Below are 16,659 nucleotides of genomic sequence, written 5' to 3' on the forward strand. Positions count from 1 at the left end.
TCTTTCCCGAAGCAGCAGTGTCTCCCGACACGTAGCAGGAACCGAGACACTCACAACAAACAGGTGATTAGCATCGGAGGGGGGGGGGGGGGGGGTGAAACAAACGGCGATGGACCTGATTCTGAACCATGCCTTATGCCGAGGCGGAAGATTGCTGGCAGGTGGAGCCAATTGTCGAACAATGGCCCCGACCGGGGCTTGAAGGGTCGATGATTGCTGACAGATGGGGCCCCAAAGCCCCAAGAAGAAAGCAATCAGGTGGGAAGGGAGGGGGCACCCGGGGGCAAGCGAGATGGTTGTGATCAGGCGTATATGAAAGCAGCATGATGTCAGTGTAACACACACATACCGGCTACGTTATCCCCTGCTCTCCAGCTACGCTGACGTAATGTCCCCTCCTCTAATGCCACCCTGTGAGGTGTACCCTGGTGTTTGGGGGTGGGCGGCTGTGGGGTTTGGGGGTCGGCGGCTGTGGGTGAGGTACCCTGGTGTTTGGGGGTGGGCGGGGGGTGTTGGGGTCACGTAGAGCATTTAACAGGATAACTGTAGAGGGGCACTACCGAGGCTGCCAGCTCAAAGGGAACCCGTGCTCTCTGTCTGAAGAACCCACGTTAGACCTGGGATTAGAAGTTACTTCCTTTATGTTGACCGTGATTCATGAAGTTCACGGAGTCATTTCCACATTTGATGATTTCTGAGAATGAGATGAGAATGAAAAAGGCCTATGTCCAATTTCGTAAAAGAATTAGAAATAATATGACAATATATTATGATTATAAATACTATCCTGCTTGAGCTACGGACTTAGTGTTAACAACAACATTGTAACACTGGAGAAAATAGACCTCCTGAATAATTTTATACCAATTTCTAAATCAGTTTATGGAATAACCCAATGAACTGACACAACAGTAGCACCACGTATGATGCTTAAACAATTACTCGATGAATCACCTTTCTTCTGGGAAATGCAACATGAAAGAAAATGAAATTACAGAATAAGATATGGCTATAATTAAACATTTCCAAAGGAACGCCAGAACACCTGGAATCTCTCCCGAGTGGAAGTAACGTTGAAAACCTCATCAGTGGTGCCATAATGATTTTAACACTGAGCTTTATTCCGGCTGTAACCATAGCAGAGTCTGAATTCATACAGCTGGCAATCACTTTAGAGAGAGAGAGAGAGAGAGAGAGAGAGAGAGAGAGAGAGAGAGAGAGAGAGAGAGAGAGAGAGAGAGAGAGAGAGAGAGAGAGAGAGAGAGAGAGAGAGAGAGAGAGAGAGAGAGAGAGAGAGAGAGAGAGAGAGAGAGAGAGAGAGAGAGAGAGAGAGAGAGAGAGAGAGAGAGAGAGAGATCTCTACCTATATACAGTACATATATATATATATGATATGGATCAATGGCTTGGCACCTCGGTGGCCCCTAATTAGGCACCAAACTAAAGAAAACAGACCCTCATGAACACGACTCTGCTCATCATCCCTGGTGATGTTTCACCATAGTGTGTGTAATAATTACACATCTATGCAGTAGGGCTTGCAGCTATTAGTGGACAACCAAAACAACTCTTCACCATTGTGGTCCTGTGTTGCTCAGTTGGTAAGAGCAAGGTGCCAGCAATACAGAGGATGTGGATTCAATTCCTGCAGGGATCACATCATTACAATTTTTTTGCAATAATTTTATCCAGTCTCTTTGAATTAAAGCATCTGGTAAGTGGCATACTTTGTTAAAAGAAAACTGGTCTAAAAGTTGAATTAAAAGTAACTACATGCCCATGTTACTGCCATGTCCATAGACAGGTATTGTGGAAAGTTACTTTTAAAGTTACAATCCTTAATTTGAAACAACAGCAAAGCGGCCACCTCTGTTATAGTAAACAGCTGAGGGGATTGGCCTAGAGAAATGTCACCACTTCTCAAATCCATAGATTACGCTATGGCTGCAAGGACTGACCATCCATGATATCCAGGCTGTATCACATCCGGCCGTGATTGGGAGTCCCATAGGGCGGCGCACAATTGGCCCAGCGTCGTCCAGGTTTGGCCGGGTGTAGGCCGTCAATGTAAATAAGAATTTGTTCTTTTTAACTGACTTATCGAGTTCAATAAAAGTTAAATAAAGGTTTAATTAACTATCAACTTGATCGTTTTGACAGTGTTTGTTTACATTTGCATTGTTTATAAACATTGCTTCTATTTTGGTTTCTGATGAGGCAGTTTAACTGAGCTCATGAGGCATTTATAAGTAATATTCTTCAAGAATCAATGGGTGTATATATAATTAATTTGTAAGTCAAAAAATGGATGTAGCAACTAAGGATTCCATCTTTAAACCAGGGGGCAGTAGCATTGAGGTTGGTGGGTGGCTCAAGTCCCAGAGGACACTTGGGCCAGTTGGGAGTTCTCCAGTTCCTGCTGCAGTCTCTAGTTTCTTTTTATTAAGACATTTATTCCCTGGGCCAAATCTTGAGAATAAATGTTTTTTCGATCTATCTTGTCGCATAGGCTTCACTTCGGTGGCTTATCAATAATACCATGTTAGATTATAGACTGTGTCAAGTACTTGGGGACTTTCAGGTGTAAGGAAAACTGAGGAGTGACTTTAATTGTACTCCACTAAGAGCCACTACGGCATGTGTGGCTAATACGTTTCCTTCCTCTTACACCCCTGGTTCAATTCCTTTCCATTACAAAGCAGCAGAAAATGTGTTAAAGTAATATTTTCAGAGCATCGGATCATTTTATTTTAAGCGTGCAATATGATGGCAATAGTTACACTTTTTCCACTGCAGTGGGATCTGCATTTAAAAAATGTTTATTTTTCTTGGGGAGAGAATGTCACCATATTGGTGCCATATTCCAACTGTCTTGCACAGGGCTCTCCTCTTGGCACTACTTGTTCTGTATCTGAGCAACATGCAAACAGACCAAACTCATTTGTGAAGCAGACAGGCCCGCTATATGATACTCATTCCACTTAAGTCATGCTCTCAGTCCCTGGCTTTCTACACTCTGAGTCCCTGGCTTTCTACACTCTGAGTCCCTGGCTTTCTACACTCTGAGTCCCTGGCTTTCTAAGCTCTGAGTCCCTGTCTTTCTAAGCTCTGAGTCCCTGTCTTTCTAAGCTATGAGTCCCTGTCTTTCTAAGCTCCTAGTCCCTGTCTTTCTACACTCTGAGTCCCTGGCTTTCTACACTCTGAGTCCCTGGCTTTCTAAGCTCTGAGTCCCTGTCTTTCTAAGCTCTGAGTCCCTGTCTTTCTAAGCTATGAGTCCCTGTCTTTCTAAGCTCCTAGTCCCTGTCTTTCTACACTCTGAGTCCCTGGCTTTCTACACTCTGAGTCCCTGGCTTTCTAAGCTCTGAGTCCCTGTCTTTCTAAGCTCTGAGTCCCTGGCTTTCTACACTCTGAGTCCCTGGCTTTCTAAGCTCTGAGTCCCTGTCTTTCTAAGCTCTGAGTCCCTGTCTTTCTAAGCTATGAGTCCCTGTCTTTCTAAGCTCTGAGTCCCTGTATTTCTACACTCTGAGTCCCTGGCTTTCTAAGCTCTGAGTCCCTGTATTTCTAAGCTCTGAGTCCCTGGCTTTCTAAGCTCTGACTCCCTGGGTTTCTTAATGCTGGGGGATAGGGAAAAAAGGAAAAGCATACATTTTTCTTTCATCTGTTTATTATTTGTTTATTCAAATGTAAACGAACTGGTGCTAATAATACCAGTCCTAAAGGCTGTTAATAATCCTGCCAATTCCATGGAGTTCCAACCATCCTGGGTTGCTTTATTCAAATAGAACGCCAAATGTGTTACTGGGGACGCATCATGACAATATGGTGCTATTAAAATGAAACATGATTTAACATGCTCAAGGAGTACATGGAACTTAAATATAGTACTGGATGTTTATAGAGAAGGTAAATGTACAGATTAATAAAGTAAAAAAGAAAGGGGGTCTATAAATTCACAAATGAGGAAAGTACAGGTTTAGAGCCACATCTTGACTTAAAGGGGTTGTTAAAATCCAACTTTCGGTTAATTCTTTCTTCATTTACTGAAATGCAAGATTTTTGTCAAGGTTATTACATATGCACATTTGATTCCTCATTCTATTGATTCTCATTCTGTGAACGGGAATGGGAGAAATACTTGAATCAGGTCTCATTATTGTTTCAATATGCTTAGTGTTGTAGTCATGACAGACAAAGTTAGTTAAGGCGAATCTCACTAAATTGCTACCATTTTATTGCAAAGAGCATATTCTAATGTGGTTAGTTTGAATTGTAGCTATTTCTCTTTGACTTTGTGGACAAAACTGAGGCCTCTGAGGCCATGTTCAACAAGACTGTGACTGATTGTGTCTTTAATTGATCTAGGTGATCTATTAGCTACACACCTGGTTTACCTGGTCCAAATCAGACACACAGCAACTCCAGACTAACATTTTCCATGCTGGAACGTTGTTTTTCAGTTGGTGGCACCAGCCCATGATTTTGTCGCACCCCAATTTTTTTTAATGAAGACGTACATTTTTTGAGCACTTTATATCTCAAAACAGACATATGACAATCCAGTGCTATTAGCTCAATAATGAGGGATTCGATTAAGCTGACCCGGACACCTGGGTAGGTGTAGTTTGCACCAGGTGACAAGTGATTGCACTCGTAATGGGAAATGTCAAACATTTTCAACTTCATATTCATCATCTCCAGGACCACCCCAACATCAACAGATATGAAAATGGCGTTTCTATGGTTTTTGTAGTCAAAGAGATGACGGAAGATAAGTGTTTCCTATGACATCATCGGTGTGAATCATGTGATTTTTAACCAGGTATGAGTAGATATTGCCTACTAATTGTCTACTAAATACCTACCAAGTGTATACTAGTGCCTACTAATTGGTTGATGATGTTATTGTGGAAAGACATCTTCCTCTATCTTTAGCTAACATTATCAAGCAGTTGCTTATCGAACAGATAGCTTGTTGATAGTATGAGCATCTGTGGACCATCTACAGATGGAAAACGTGGACTATCCAAATAAAGCGGGACCGAAAATTCAAACATATATTTTAATGGAAAAAGTAGTATATTTCTGAACCTTTGATCACGCTCGCCTTGTTGACAACATGACCGAGCGGTACGGATTCCTGTTCCATTTGAACAGGGAGCACCCCCTTCAACAGCTTCGCCAAGTCACACAACGGGACATTGCCCAGTGCAAACCGGGTCGCTTTAATCCTTTAGAGTCTATTGACACACTCGTATGTCAATCTAATGAACGTAATCAAAAAAAATCCCCATCAAAATCTGTCTGTTTAAGCTAGAGATATCAGTCTTTTTGCATCACCTTCTGCATCTACGGTGTAAAGGCAGAGATAGAGTACTGTTGTCAGACTAGGAGACATCTCGAAAATCGGTCTTCTCACGAAAACATCTGTAGCGTCCGAATGGTTTGGCCTACAAACTAACCACTCTGTGGAAAGGGTAGACTCTCATGAACACGATGGTGTTCTTCGTTTCGCTCAACGACCCACACAAGTGTCACGGGAATCGCCTAATTTAACCAGGTACTGGTGTATGGAGATAGTTTTGTGCCCCCCCCCCCCCCAAAAAAAATGTACCCCTAAAATAATACAGATACAAATACAATATATATAAATAAAAAATCCTGAGCTTTCTCATACCTCCTAGATATAGGAAAGAGACTTAAAACCTTATTCCTTATGATTTATTTTTTGACTCTCTGTTTTGCCATTTACAAATGTGTTATTCAATGCGTTTCTATGGGCTATGATAGTAAAAGCCAAATTCTATATTTTATCATATCATTTTAAAAATATATTTTTGATACCAATTGGGGCCCTAAAAAATCATAATTAAATAGCTAAATGCTAACCCCTTTTACAGTGTAGGTATGCTATAGGTTTCTAATGGGCCTTGTGTTTATTGGGGTCTTTGATCTTCAGAGAGAAGGAAATGTTACCCCAGTCATTCACCAAAGAAAAAGCACAGACCTCGGCTGGTGTTGACTTTACGTTTTTCATTTCGGGGGGGGAAAGAAAAGTAACAGGAGGGGGGGAAATGGTCCAGATGAACTAATATTTCAGTGAATACAAAATCAGCTGGGTTTATTTTAAAGTAGTTCTCTATTGTTATAGTAATTTGTGCTGTTCATTTCATAATGTTAGTTTTGGACCTCTCTTTGTGAGAGTGGAGCCGTGTTAGATTAGCCATCTGCACAGTGTAAACACAGACCTATTCTGTTCTAAGAAAGTAACTGCATGGGATGATATTGACGATATTGTGACTCATTCACTCACATGTGTAACTTGGTACACAACTTATCCTGACTTCCTTCTATAATGCTCTCTGAGCCCATGCACATGAGGGACAGTGGAAATTGATTACTGGCTTATGTAGACTCTTAGAATTAGTGGTGACTTGAGGAACCCTGGAGAACCTCAAGGAACCCCTGGAGATCCTCAAGGAACCCTGGAGAACCTCACGGAACCCCTGGATATCCTCAAGGAACCCTGGAGAACCTCACGGAACCCCTGGAGTTCCTCAAGGAACCCTGGAGAACCTCACGGAACCCCTGGAGTTCCTCAAGGAACCCTGGAGAACCTCACGGAACCCCTGGAGATCCTCAAGGAACCCTGGAGAACCTCACGGAACCCCTGGAGATCCTCAAGGAACCCTGGAGAACCTCACGGAACCCCTGGAGTTCCTCAAGGAACCATTGCTAGTCAATGGTTCATATTTGCACCTTTGGTTTGTTGAGGGGTTCTTGGAGGAACCTTTAATGTTTCAACGTAGCAGCAGGTTCGTGGAGTGGAGGTGTGATTTTAAGATAGTTATTTTGGCCCCAAAAGGACTATCTGAAATCCACACATCCAATACAGCCACGCCTCCAATCCGATAGGCTGCCACCGCTACAATATATTATTAAAAAGGTTCAATATCTAACCCCTCATATCATAAAAAAAAAGTTCCGGTTTGAACCTTTACACAAGGGGTTCGTCGAAGACCCTTTTTTTTTTTAGAGGGGTTCCTCAAGGAACCTTTTTTTTCAACTGGAAAAGTTCCACCGGTGTGACAACACAAAATGTTATTCAAGGCATCTTTACTTGTAGAGTGAGTGACCACTCCAATGAATGGGTCATAATACAAAGTGGGTTATGAGAGATTTTGCAGTACATTAAGTGGACATAATGCTTCATCGTGCATGTATACGTATGGTGAAAATGGCATGTTATGACACAGTGGCAAATGAAGGGCCAATTCATTTTTTGTTAGGTAGCTTCAAGGTTAGCGAGGCAGGCCAGTAACCAGAGGGTTGGCGGTTTGAATCCCAGGTCTGACTGGAATAATCTGGTTGGGAGTGGACTGGCAACCAGAGTGGGGATGTAGCTGGGTGAAAAAAAAATTAAGAACAATGGTAAGACCTATATTTAACTTTTTCATTATATTTTATATTTTATATTAGATTAGATTTTCATTATAGTGGTTCATGGTTGTTCATGCAGTGGTTACAATGTATCACTGATCAAACATTATCATAACAGTGTCATACCGAAACCTGAGGGAACAAACAAGTTTGCTACAGGGATTGACATTTTTACCTGCACATCTAATTGAATTGATTAATTAAATATTAGCTTAAATTTAACTTTAGAGTTGCTAATTGGGGACAATTTCGGGAACAGCTTTAGCCTGGGGACAGGTCATGGCTATTTCGCTGACCGTATTACCAGCACTACGGCAGTCATGAGTCATGACCGCAGTCAAATTCCACGTGACTGTTGAGTCAAGGTAATCTCCTTTTATGCACTCTGGACATGCGTCGCTACTTCCCAACTTGCTAACGACCATCAGGTCGCTAAGGACCTGGTACTCAGTGCTATACTTAAGCAATAAGGCACGAGGGGGTGTGGTATATGGCCAATATACTACGGCTAAGGGCTGTTCTTAGGCATGACGGAGTGCCCGGACACAGCCCTGACCCGTGGTATATTTGCAATATACCACAAACCCCCGAGGTATCTTATTGCTATTATAAACTTGTTACCAACGTAATTAGAGAAGTAAAAATAAATGTTTTGTCATACCCGTGGTATACCGTCTGATATACCACGGCTGTCAGCCAGTCAGCATTCAGCGCTCGAACCGTCCAGTTCCTGTAACCACTTTGGCATCTATGTAAATGCAATTGAAAATCCCATCAAACAGTCATCAAAACTGTATCATGCTTTTAAAACTTACCGTTAGGCAAAACATTTTTTGTTGACATCAATGTGATGATCAATTTGAAGAAAGGAGTTAAACAATAGGTTGAAACTGAGTGGAAAGCATGACCATTGTGAATCTTGCTTCAAAGCCACCACACAACGAAATGGGTATTGCTTTCTAAGGTGATTTATTCATTCAAAGCAGTTAATGTTTTTGCACGAAGAACAAACACATGCATATTACAGTAAAGCTTATGCATAGGCCTGTATACCGTATGAGCCCAAGCATGAAAAAAAAAAACTGAATTCAAATAATCATTGTACATTATACAATACGTAGCTGCTTAACAGCTTCTACCCCCAAGCCGTAAGACTGCTGAACAATTAATCAAATGGCCAGCCGGACTATTTACATTGACCTCCCCCCATTTATTTTGTACACTGCTGCCACTCACTGTTTGCTATCTATGCATAGTCACTTTACCCCTACCTACATGTACATATTGCATATTACACAAACAAAAACAACAGCAACACACATTTAAGATGACATAGCACAAAATAGTTTAAGGAAAATTCAAGAAAATCTGTTGAAGTTTCAGAAAAACACTTTTCTGAAAATTTGGAGTTTAGAAAAAAAAGTAACAGTGCATATAAGCAACTACTTTTCTTTAAGAGACTATAAGTGGTCTAGTCTAAACTCCAAAATTAAACAAAAAAAATCTAGGAATCACCTTTGAGTGTGGAATGTATTATGATGCATACTGGATGGCTCTTTGTCCCGTACCCCATCAAACATTCAACCTCCAGCTACGTATCCCTCTAGCACCAGGGTCAGCGTACTCTCAAATGTTTGTTTTTTTGCCATCATTGTAAGCCTGCCACACACACACACACACACACTATACAGTACATTTATTAAACATAAGTATGAGTGTGAGTTTTTGTCCCGGCTTGTGGGAAGTGACAAAGAGCTCTTATAGGACCAGTGCACAAATAATAATATAATAATAGTCAATCATTTTGCTCTTTATTTAAACATCTTACATGTAAATCCTTTTTGTTAATCGAAAATGGTGAATAACTCACCACAGGTTAATGAGAATTGTGTGCTTGAAAGGTTGCACATAAATCTGCAATGTTGGGTTCTATTGGAGGAAGTCTCAATCCTAAATCAAATCTGTGCCTGTATTTAGTTTCCATGCTAGTGTGGGCTGAGAATCCACTCTCACATAGGTACGTGGTTGCAAAGGGCATCAGTGTCTTAACAGCGCGATTTGCCAAGGCAGGATACTCTGAGCACAGCTCAATCCATAAATCTGTCAGGGCTTCTGATTAAATTACATTTTCACAGAACCGCTTGTTGCAATTTCAATGAGGCTCTCTTGTTCAGATATCGGTAAGTGGACTGGAGTCAGGGCATGAAAGGGGTAACGAATCCAGTTGTTTGTGTCATCCGTTTAGGGGAAATACCTGCGTAATTGCGCACCCAACTCACTCAGGTGCTTTGCTATATCACATTTGACATTGTCAGTAAGCTTGAGTTCCTTTGCACACAAAAAATCATACAATGATGGAAAGACCTGTGTGTTGTCCTTGTTAATACAGACAGAGAAGAGCTCCAACTTCTTAATCATTGCCTCATTGAATATAGTTGCGGGGAGCCCCTGTAATCCTAGATTCAGATCATTCAGGTGAGAAAAAACATCACCCAGATAGGCCAGTTGTGTGAGAAACTCATCATCATGCAAGCGGTCAGACAAGTGAAAATGATGGTCAAAGTTAACCATTTTCACTGTAGTGTTCAAAACGTCTTTCAAGCTGTGGATGTTGCAGTGTACCCAAGTGGTGTCGGGAGCAACTGCTTGCACGCGCGTTACCACTCCACTATGTCTCCCTGTCATGGCTTTTGCGCCTTCAGTACAGATACCAACATGAGCAGGAGCTACGTTTGGCTGCATACGGACCGTTAGTGGAATTCCCACGAGAGAGTAACATTTAATGTGATTGGATGTTAATTATTTGACTAGTCTACCTGTATTTGACATTGTGTTGTTATTTCTCTGAACATTATTTTAGGTAGTGAAACGAGGCTACTTAGGAGAGAAAAATCTCACCCAGATGTATAGTCCCCTAGGAAAATATAAACTGTTTGACTGTTTGAAAACACTTGTTAAATAAAAAAAAAAAATGTGAATCACATTTTTATTTAGCTTACCCCTGACGGCATTGTGCGTACCCCTGGGGGGAACACATACCCCAGTTTGGGAATACCTAATACTGTTGGTTCAAATCAGTTTAAATCAAACTTTATTTGTCACATGCACCGAATACATCAGGTGTAGACCTTACCGTGAAATGCTTACTTACAAGCCCTTAAACCAACACTGCAGTTCAACAAAGAGTTAAGAAAATATTTACCAAATAAACTAAAGTAAAATATAATAAAAAGTAACACAAGAAAATAACAATAATAAGGCTATATACAGGGTATTACGGTACAGAGTCAATGTGCAGGGGTACAGGTTAGTTGAGGAAATATGTACAGGTAGGTAGGTGTAGGTGACTATGCATAGATAATAAACAGTGAGTGGCAGCAGTGTAAAAACAATGGGGGGGGGGGGGGGGGTGACAATGTAAATAGTCCAGCTGGCCAGTTGATTAATTGTTCAGCAGTCTTATGGCTTGGGGGGGGAAGCTGTTAAGCAGCCTTTTGGTCCTAGACATGGCGCTTCGGTACCGCTTGCCATGCGGTAGCAGAGAGAACAGTCTCTGACTTGGGTGACTGGAGTCTTTGACAATTTTTGGGGCTTTCCTTTAACGCTGTGTAGTATGTAGGTCATGGATGTCCGGAAGCTTGGTTCCAGTGATGTACTGGGCCGTACACAGATGCAGAGCAGTTGCCATACCAGGCAGTGATGCAACCGGTCAGGATGCTCTCGATGGTGCAGCTGCAGTATTTTTTGAGGATCTGGGGAACCATGCCATATATTTTCAGTCTCCTGAGGGGGAAAAGGTGTTTTGTCGTGCCCTCTTCATGACTATCTTGGTGTGTTTGGACCATGATAGTTCCTTGGTGATGTTTACACCAAGGAACTTGAAACTCTAGACCTGCTCCACTACAGCCCCATTCATTGAATTTGTATTTGATTTTAGTAATAGGGCATTTAAAAAAAAATGTCTCAGCAGCTCTGCTATCAATAGTAGTAATAGTATAATTAATAGTAACAATAGTAGCCTACCCCGCATGTTTTAAACTGCGGGAAAGCGGCCTCCATTCACTATTGGAGTGCATATTGATGACATGTATTTTTGCCTGTTCCTGCCCATCTGATAATGAGTCATTCTAAATCTTTTTTTTTTTTTTTTTTGCAAATTAGTAAAGACAAGTGGCTGATGGGTAAAAATATGATCACTTGATGAGAGAACAGCATGTGCAGCCTGAGGCAAGGAACAGAGTGCAAGCTTAATTTTGCAACTTTTTCAAATAGTCAATAGTGTCACACCCAGATCTGTTTCACCTGTCTTGTGCTTGTCTCCACCTCCCACCAGGTGTCTCCCATTATCTGCTGTGTATTTATACTTGCGTTTTCTGTTTGTCTGTTGCCAGTTCACCTTGTCCCATCAAGTCCTATCAGCGTGTTCCCGTGTTTCATGTACTCTAGTTTTTGGTCTTCCCAGTTTTGACCATTCTGCCTGCCATATCCATGCATATATTTTTCTGACTCTGCCCTGGTTTACTGACCTCTGCTGCCCTTGACCTGTCGTTTGTCTGCCCCCTGTTTTGTTCATAAACATCTGTGATTCGAACTGGCTGCATCTGGGTCTTATCCTGAGTCCTGATAAATAGACTATAGTTGTAACGGTTTCTCTCCTCTTCAGACGAAGGAGTAGGGATCAGACCAAAATGCAGCGTAGGTTGAATCCATAATGATTTATTTAAAGACGAAGACGAACACGAAAAACACTTGGAAAATTACAAAACAACAAAACGACGTAGACAGACCTGAACATGTGAACTTACATAAACACGAAGAACGCACGAACAGGAACAGACTACATACACGAACGAAAACGAAACAGTCCCGTGTGGTAGGACATACACAGACACGGAAGACAATAACCCACAAACAAACAGTGAGAACAGCCTACCTTAATATGGTTCTCAATCAGAGGAAACGTCAAACACCTGCCTCTAATTGAGAACCATATCAGGCAACACATTAAACCCAACATAGAAACACAACACATAGAATGCCCACCCCAACTCACGCCCTGACCAACTAAACACATACAAAAACAATGGAAAATAGGTCAGGAACGTGATAATAGTCACATCATGCAGCCCATATATATTTGGATTCCTAAGACATTCTATGGTTTGTATCACTCACAACTACATTTTCCAAACAATTATAAATCTAGCATATGGGATATTTTTTCAAATGATCACTTTTGCAATCAACATAATCACTTATTAATATGCACACTCGCTCCGGAATGGGAAAAATATCATTTCTACTTTATTCAGCTACGTTCAATTATATTCTTCTTACTATGTAATCATATAATATCAAATAATGACACTTATAACCCTATTTTGTCAGCTAAATTAACTAGCTAGCCAACAGCCAATGGTATGGCGCATAGCCAGATAGTCCCGTGTAGCTCAGTTTGCAGCGCCAGGGTTGGGGATTCGATTTCCACGGTGGACCAGTGTGAAAAAAAGTATTAAAAATGTATGCACTCAGTACTGTAAGTCTCTCTGGATAAGAGCCGCTAAATGACTCACTACTGTAAGTCTCTCTGGATAAGAGCCGCTAAATGACTCGGTACTGTAAGTCTCTCTGGATAAGAGCCGTTAAATGACTCAGTACTGTAAGTCTCTCTGGATAAGAGCTGCTACTAAATGACTCAGTACTGTAAGTCTCTCTGGATAAGATCCGCTACTAAATGACTCACTACTGTAAGTCTCTCTGGATAAGAGCCGCTAAATGACTCAGTACTGTAAGTATCTCTGGATAAGAGCCGCTAAATGACTCAGTACTGTAAGTCTCTCTGGATAAGAGCCGCTAAATGACTCAGTACTGTAAGTCTCTCTGGATAAGAGCCGCTAAATGACTCAGTACTGTAAGTCTCTCTGGATAAGAGCCGCTACTAAACGACTCACTACTGTAAGTCTCTCTGGATAAGAACCGCTGCTAAATGACTCGGTACTGTAAGTCTCTCTGGATAAGAGCCGTTAAATGACTCAGTACTGTAAGTCTCTCTGGATAAGAGCTGCTACTAAATGACTCAGTACTGTAAGTCTCTCTGGATAAGATCCGCTACTAAATGACTCACTACTGTAAGTATCTCTGGATAAGAGCCGCTAAATGACTCAGTACTGTAAGTCTCTCTGGATAAGAGCCGCTAAATGACTCAGTACTGTAAGTCTCTCTGGATAAGAGCCGCTAAATGACTCAGTACTGTAAGTCTCTCTGGATAAGAGCCGCTACTAAACGACTCACTACTGTAAGTCTCTCTGGATAAGAACCGCTGCTAAATGACTCAGTACTGTAAGTCTCTCTGGATAAGAGCCGCTAAATGACTCAGTACTGTAAGTCTCTCTGGATAAGAGCCGCTAAATGACTCAGTACTGTAAGTCTCTCTGGATAAGAGCCGCTACTAAATGACTCAGTAGTGTAAGTCTCTCTGGATAAGAGCCGCTAAATGACTCAGTACTGTAAGTCTCTCTGGATAAGAGCCGCTGCTAAATGACTCACTACTGTAAGTCTCTCTGGATAAGAGCTGCTACTAAATGACTCACTACTGTAAGTCTCTCTGGATAAGAGCCGCTACTGAATGACTCAGTACTGTAAGTCTATCTGGATAAGAGCCGCTGCTAAATGACAAAAATGTAAGCATACAGTAGGCCAACTCATATTTTGTTGTTCTGAAATACATTTTCTTCATATCATAATGTTTCTTTAGATCTGACTAAAATAAATAATGGATTTATTCTGATGGTCTGTATTTAATAGTCAATTATATATTTTTTTAAATGTAAGATGCTCCAAAGGTGTCATCAGCAGCTCGTATGGGTGGAGGCTTGGAGAAATGTTTATGTTAATCGCCGTGAGACCGGCAGTCAATAACCAGCTAACAAAATGTCATGATCGCCACAGCCCTAGAACAGACCACCAAAAATCAGCGGCCTTGTTCTCCTACAACCTCTCCATTGGTGTGTGTCTGGCTGTCTCTGAAGTTTGGTTTGAAAGCAAAATATTAATTTCCAGCAATTAAAGAAGGGCGTTCAGTGCGTACGAAAACACTTAACACCAATATCAATTTCACCATAGACTGGGCAGCGTACCTTACAGGTACTTGCGAAGATATTTCTGAGAACTAATTCACTATTGTAACTGTGTTATAAGGCTTGTACAACACTGTCATACAGTGTTAGCCACAGTTCACATGTATCAGTGCTGTTTTCCTGAAATGGAGGGAGTGCGGGAGGGAGGGCAGACAGGAGGGACGGCGAGAGGGAGGGCGGGATGGCAGGCGGGAGGGCGGGCAGTAGGGAGAGAGGGAAGGCGGGTGAGGCCGATGAACACACAGTAAGGAGGGCGTCAGCCGGGTTGAGAGAGAACCCCAGAGTTTTTTCAGAGCATGCTGGGTTAATGGAGCTGCTTTTCAGGTGGTCCAGTGGAAAGTCAGGAACCGGAGCATTCAGGCCAGGGTCTGCACAGTGTTGTACTGTTTCCCCCAACTGGGGTGAAAGGCTACATGTTATTTTTCTCTCTAAGGAGCTCCCTTTGCGCTCCCTTCGCTTCTCGACTTGTTTTTCCTCACGGCCCTTAATTAGACATCGAAGCACAATCAGAGTAGAGCTGTGATTTGGGAGCCCTGTGAAGTAATGTTACGAGTGCTGTACCATGGTCTGGGTGGTGTACCATGGTCTGGGTGGTGTCTGGGTGGTGTACCATGGTCTGGGTGTTGTCTGGGTGGTGTACCACGGTCTGGGTGGTGTACCATGGTCTGGGTGGTGTCTGGGTGGTGTACCACGTTCTGGGTGGTGTACCATGGTCTGGGTGGTGTACCATGGTCTGGGTGGTGTACCATGGTCTGGGTGGTGTCTGGGTGATGTACCATGGTCTGGGTGTTGTCTGGGTGGTGTACCACGGTCTGGGTGGTGTCTGGGTGGTGTACCATGGTCTGGGTGTTGTCTGGGTGGTGTACCACGGTCTGGGTGGTGTACCATGGTCTGGGTGGTGTCTGGGTGGTGTACCACGGTCTGGGTGGTGTACCATGGTCTGGGTGGTGTACCACGGTCTGGGTGGTGTACCACGGTCTGGGAGGTGTCTGGGTCTTGTACCACGGTCTGGGTGGTGTACCATGGTCTGGGTGGTGTACCATGGTCTGGGTGGTGTACCACGGTCTGGGTGGTGTACCACGATCTGGGTGGTGTACCATGGTCTGGGTGGTGTCTGGGTGGTGTACCACGGTCTGGGTGGTGTCTGGGTGGTGTACCACGGTCTGGGTGGTGTATGGGTGGTGTACCACGGTCTGGGTGGTGTACCACGGTCTGGGTGGTGTACCACGGTCTGGGTGGTGTACCATGGTCTGGGTGGTGTCTGGGTGGTGTACCACGGTCTGGGTGGTGTCTGGGTGGTGTACCACGGTCTGGGTGGTGTATGGGTGGTGTACCACGGTCTGGGTGGTGTACCACGGTCTGGGTGGTGTACCACGGTCTGGGTGGTGTACCACGGTCTGGGTGTTGTACCATGGTCTGGGTGGTGTCTGGGTGGTGTACCACGGTCTGGGTGGTGTACCACGGTCTGGGTGGTGTCTGGGTGGTGTACCATGGTCTGGGTGGTGTCCACGGTCTGGGTGGTGTCTGGGTGTTGTACCACGGTCTGGGTGGTGTACCACGGTCTGGGTGGTGTACCACGGTCTGGGTGGTGTACCACGGTCTGGGTGTAGCTTGCTGCATGTATCAGGGATGTGTACATAGTCAACTTTGGCCGCTGCTGAGCAACTCATAACTATGACATAAATCATGGCAACGAGAGAGTTTATAGGATTTGCATGTAGGTCACATGTACTGTACATCATCGTGCTTATCTCGCGAAAAACTACGAGTCATTTTCTTTTAAGGTTCCATCGTTTTGGGTAACGATGAGGATGAAGATCATGTTGTACCCCACTGAATAGAGCACTGTATAGTGTATAGCATAATACATAATAAGGGGGATTATTCAAAATGCAGATACTGTAAGTCCATTTTATCACTGCGGGAGATAAGATGAGAACCAATAACAATACGAGTGGCTGGACCACTGTGGTTTTCTCTACGTGAGACGGGGAGGGCTGCCCATAAACTCTTTTCATTTCCTCCCTCTGCCTTTAGCACTCTGGAAACTTTGAAGTCTGACTCCGTACTGCTGACGTGAGGCACT

At 43.0% G+C, this 16,659-nt stretch overlaps 1 protein-coding gene across 1 annotated transcript in view; it reads right to left on the reverse strand.

The window, feature by feature from the left end:
- LOC129866568 (uncharacterized) overlaps positions 1-16,261 on the reverse strand; it is a 45,191-nt gene extending 28,930 nt beyond the window's left edge. Inside the window, exon 1 of the mRNA XM_055939320.1 lies at positions 15,233-16,261. Coding sequence (XP_055795295.1) covers positions 15,233-16,261 — 1,029 coding nt within the window. The remainder of the gene's footprint in view (positions 1-15,232) is intronic.
- Between the last annotated feature and the right edge of the window lie 398 nt (positions 16,262-16,659).

Source organism: Salvelinus fontinalis, chromosome 12, assembly GCF_029448725.1.
Source record: "Salvelinus fontinalis isolate EN_2023a chromosome 12, ASM2944872v1, whole genome shotgun sequence".
NCBI lineage: Eukaryota > Metazoa > Chordata > Actinopteri > Salmoniformes > Salmonidae > Salvelinus > Salvelinus fontinalis.